The sequence below is a fragment of the Sceloporus occidentalis genome, unplaced genomic scaffold, assembly GCF_023333645.1.
Source record: "Sceloporus occidentalis isolate IW3139 unplaced genomic scaffold, rSceOcc1.0.p SCAF_279, whole genome shotgun sequence".
Lineage (NCBI taxonomy): Eukaryota > Metazoa > Chordata > Lepidosauria > Squamata > Phrynosomatidae > Sceloporus > Sceloporus occidentalis.
Window position 1 is genome coordinate 359,803 of NW_028317259.1, and position 3,602 is coordinate 363,404.

Here is a 3,602-nt window from a genome sequence, read left to right on the forward strand (position 1 = left end):
AGCAGATGAGATCTATGCCTACAACTTGGCACCATGTTTTCAATATATTAAGTGGGGGTAGAAAGCCACTTCTTGACTACCCAGAGCTGCTATTTCTTTATTTAGGTTACATTCAGACAGCTTTAACAGCGAGACTTGCTCTATATGTTCCGCACTGTCTGCCAAGCAACTCTACAGTAATTAAGTTGCAGCGGCATCCAAGTAAAGACTAACTGCAACCCGTCACTGCAGCTTCCATCTCACTCCCCCCCCCCCCCCCCATCACTGGACACTGAAACTTAAAAGGCAGTAACCAACAGCATTTCTACCGAACAGGAGTATCATACAGACACTTGCACCTTATTACCACACAGATGTATTTAAATGCCCCTGAAATGTAAAGACAGAAACCAGAAGGCCGGGTACAGGAAACGTCACGTTTATTGGTTTATTTAGAATGGATTTAATGTTTCTTGCTTGCTGCTGCAACCTGCAAACAGAGAGCGGGGAATTAGCGACGGCGAAGAACCTCTGAAAGCTGATCACGTGTTCTGCATCGTTGCCTATATACGACAAACTGAAACCTTCAAACACTTGGGCATTACAGAAGCCTCAAGTTCCTTCAGGAATAACGGCAGAAGAGATGCATGAGCCGGAGCCGCGCAGGAAAGATTATGCAGCAAGTGGTGGGGTATCTGCCGCGCCACTCAATACTAGTTTTAAGTCTCTCCTAACTCTTAAGCATATCTACGCACTCATCTCAACCGCTACTCGATAGGCTAAATAGTCCAGGTCATTTAATGTTGCAGTTAAGTTTAGACTACATAATAAAATGCCATGACTGCCCGGGTTATCCATGCTTTGCCCAAGGAGCAGCAAACGTTACTCTGAGGGGTTACTACCTACATACATCCCGACAGCCTCTAGTATTCAAACATTGTAGACATTACCTGTCCAGCGATTCTGTCCAAGTCTCTCTGTCCTTGTGGAGTGAGTCTGCGACCTCTGCAAAAGAACATGGCAATATGAAAAATAATGCAGTAGTTGAAGTAGAGAATTCAACAAAGATTTTGTCTACCAGAAACTTTCTAATACATTTAAATAAATGTATCAATGTACCAAGTCACTAAAATCTTTTGCATCTTCTGGTGGAATTGTCCACAAACCCAAGACAGACTACATTACACTGAACACCAGTAAAGGAGCGGTCAGCTAAGAAAACTCCTTTGGTTTCCATGGAGACTACAACACATTCGCCCCAGAACTGCTGGGAAAGCGGATAACTGGTTTCACAATATTCCAAAGAGTGAAATTTACTTGCTCGCTCTGTTCTGCATCTGCACTCACCCATTGGGGTCTTTCTCCAGCATTTTCAGGCTCTCCAGAGCCTGCAGCACTTTCCTAGCTACGCTTTTTGACCCGCTGCTGAAGTGACTTGGCTTAACACCATTACGCTGACGTCCACCATAGATCTTGGTCATAGAACCGACTCCGGCACCACCTCGGAGGTACAAGTGACGCACGGTGGAGGCTGCGAGGACAGTAAAGAGAAAGATAAGGAAACAGTTGGCCAACACCACAACAGGTGGTCAGATGCGTACAAAGGTCTAGTCATAAATATACCACACTAGACAGTTGTGGCAGTCTTTACCAGTGGAAAGCAACATAACAGATATGCACATAGCATGCCATTTAGCAAGCCTGCCCCTAATCCAAGTCCTCAGTCCTTACCTGCTCTGGTGTAGAACCAGTTTTCATCATATGGGGCCAGTTCCTTGTGTTTTGCCAATTTTACTGTGTCGACCCATTCTGGTACCTTCAGTTTGCCAGATCTAAAAAAAAAAATAAAACAAGAGATCAGTATTTACCAAAACGTTAGCGAGAGGCATCGTGCTTTCACGGACACGGCACACATTACTCACTTCTTGAGGAAGGCAGACAGGGCCCTGACAAACTCCTGCTGGTTAACATCTTTCACGGTTACGCCAGGCATCTGTAAAGCAAAGAAACATTTAATAATGCTGACCTTTCAATCAAACAGTGACATTAATCTATGCCAGAGTAACTGATCAAATCAGGGATCGATTCATCATATTCATTTATCAGTCCTTAGACAGATTCAGCTTTTAACCAATCAGGACTCTACGCGATTATAATAAGCCTGCATTCAAGCATTTTATTCAACGGCCAAATAGAAATGAATTGGGTGCGGTGCCACCCGAGGGTCCCTAAAAATGCTAAGTGTGGAGCTGTGGGTAACATTCCAAGGCCCCCGTTGTAACCGTAGCATCCCGCCCCAGATATCCCCTCGCTAAATGATGGGGGTCTGAGTTATGGGCCCTCACGGTTACACAGCAGTAACAGGGCGGACGGTGCACACGAGGAGCCGGCAGCATGGCGCCTGACACCAGCCAGAAACATGCACTAGAAGCGTAGTTAACGTAACTGATCCAGTAAACCCGTGTATAAAGCACCGGAGAGTGAACATGAGAGGCTCAAAACGAACGAGAGTATAACGGAGAGAGGAATCAGCACAAGGGGCACAACCATAGGAAACGTCGTGGCCTAAGGCCTAGGCCGCTACAACTACCACATTTCCTAACCCAGCTCGAAAACACACACCCGGGCCTCACAGAGAAGCGAACACGCTTCCCCCGCTGTAACGCACCATCCCACCCGCTAACCTACGTCGGCAAAGACCCCGGTTACGAACCCCTCGGGCCCAAACGGGCCTCGCTCACCTTCTCTGTGTGCAGGCGAGAAGGGAAAAGGGACCGACGGGGTCTCCCGCGCGCTGAAGAAGGGGAGCGAGTCACGTCACGCCTATCAGCAGAGGCGGAGGAAATGATTGGATGACGGTGGCTATCCAGTGGGAGGTGTGGTCACTGCGTTCCAGGACTCTCTTCTGTGTGGAGCGCAGAGACTCTGTTTCCTGGTTTCAATGTCCTGAGTTTGAATAATGTAACCCAGTCTGCAGTTACAGCATAGAAACGCTAAATATTACACTATATATTATAATATATCATGAATTAACTATAATTACTTATTGTACATAAAATATAGCCTATTATAGATATAAATATAAAACACTATGGGAATGTAGTGTGCATAGGATATAATTAATTGTACATGGATGACATAGATATACTCCTAGATTGTAAGCTCTTATGAACAGGGCCCTTCGCACCTTATTCGCAAATAATTTTGCGAGGCATGACTTCTTCATGTGCTGTTTAACCATTTTACAGCGCCGCGGCATATGACGGTGCTATATGTCATTAAATAATAATGGTTCATGTAAATATTTAAGTCGCTGTTCCCATTTGACCGACTTACAGAGACATAGACTTTGACCGCAGATAAGACCCATTCGGCCTCACGCATGGGATAGACATACGGCTCTTGAATCTAAGACGAGACCAGCGACTGAGTGTTTACAGCAGGAGAAAGAGGCGACTAGGCGGGGGCCGATCTGGCGGCAGGTTCTATGTTTCCGTCTACGTGAACTTGAATTTTATTTTGAATGGAGTAAGTATTGTAGGTTACGTCTTCACCACTCAACTGCATGCAATATATTTTAGTCCCCACAGAGGGCAGTACGCAGCTTCCAGTGTTACTAAAAA

The 3,602-nt window shown here is 45.8% G+C and overlaps 1 protein-coding gene across 1 annotated transcript; it reads right to left on the minus strand.

Moving 5' to 3' along the window:
• Positions 1-410: 410 nt before the first annotated feature.
• LOC149275573 (small ribosomal subunit protein eS19-like) lies at positions 411-2,755 on the minus strand. The gene is made up of 6 exons (XM_089504553.1): positions 2,721-2,755; positions 1,902-1,972; positions 1,711-1,811; positions 1,327-1,510; positions 930-984; positions 411-469 (listed from the first exon to the last, which is right to left on the minus strand). Exons 2-6 carry the CDS (start codon positions 1,970-1,972, stop codon positions 443-445), a joined length of 438 nt encoding a protein of 145 aa, XP_089360679.1. The 5' UTR covers positions 2,721-2,755; the 3' UTR covers positions 411-442.
• Between the last annotated feature and the right edge of the window lie 847 nt (positions 2,756-3,602).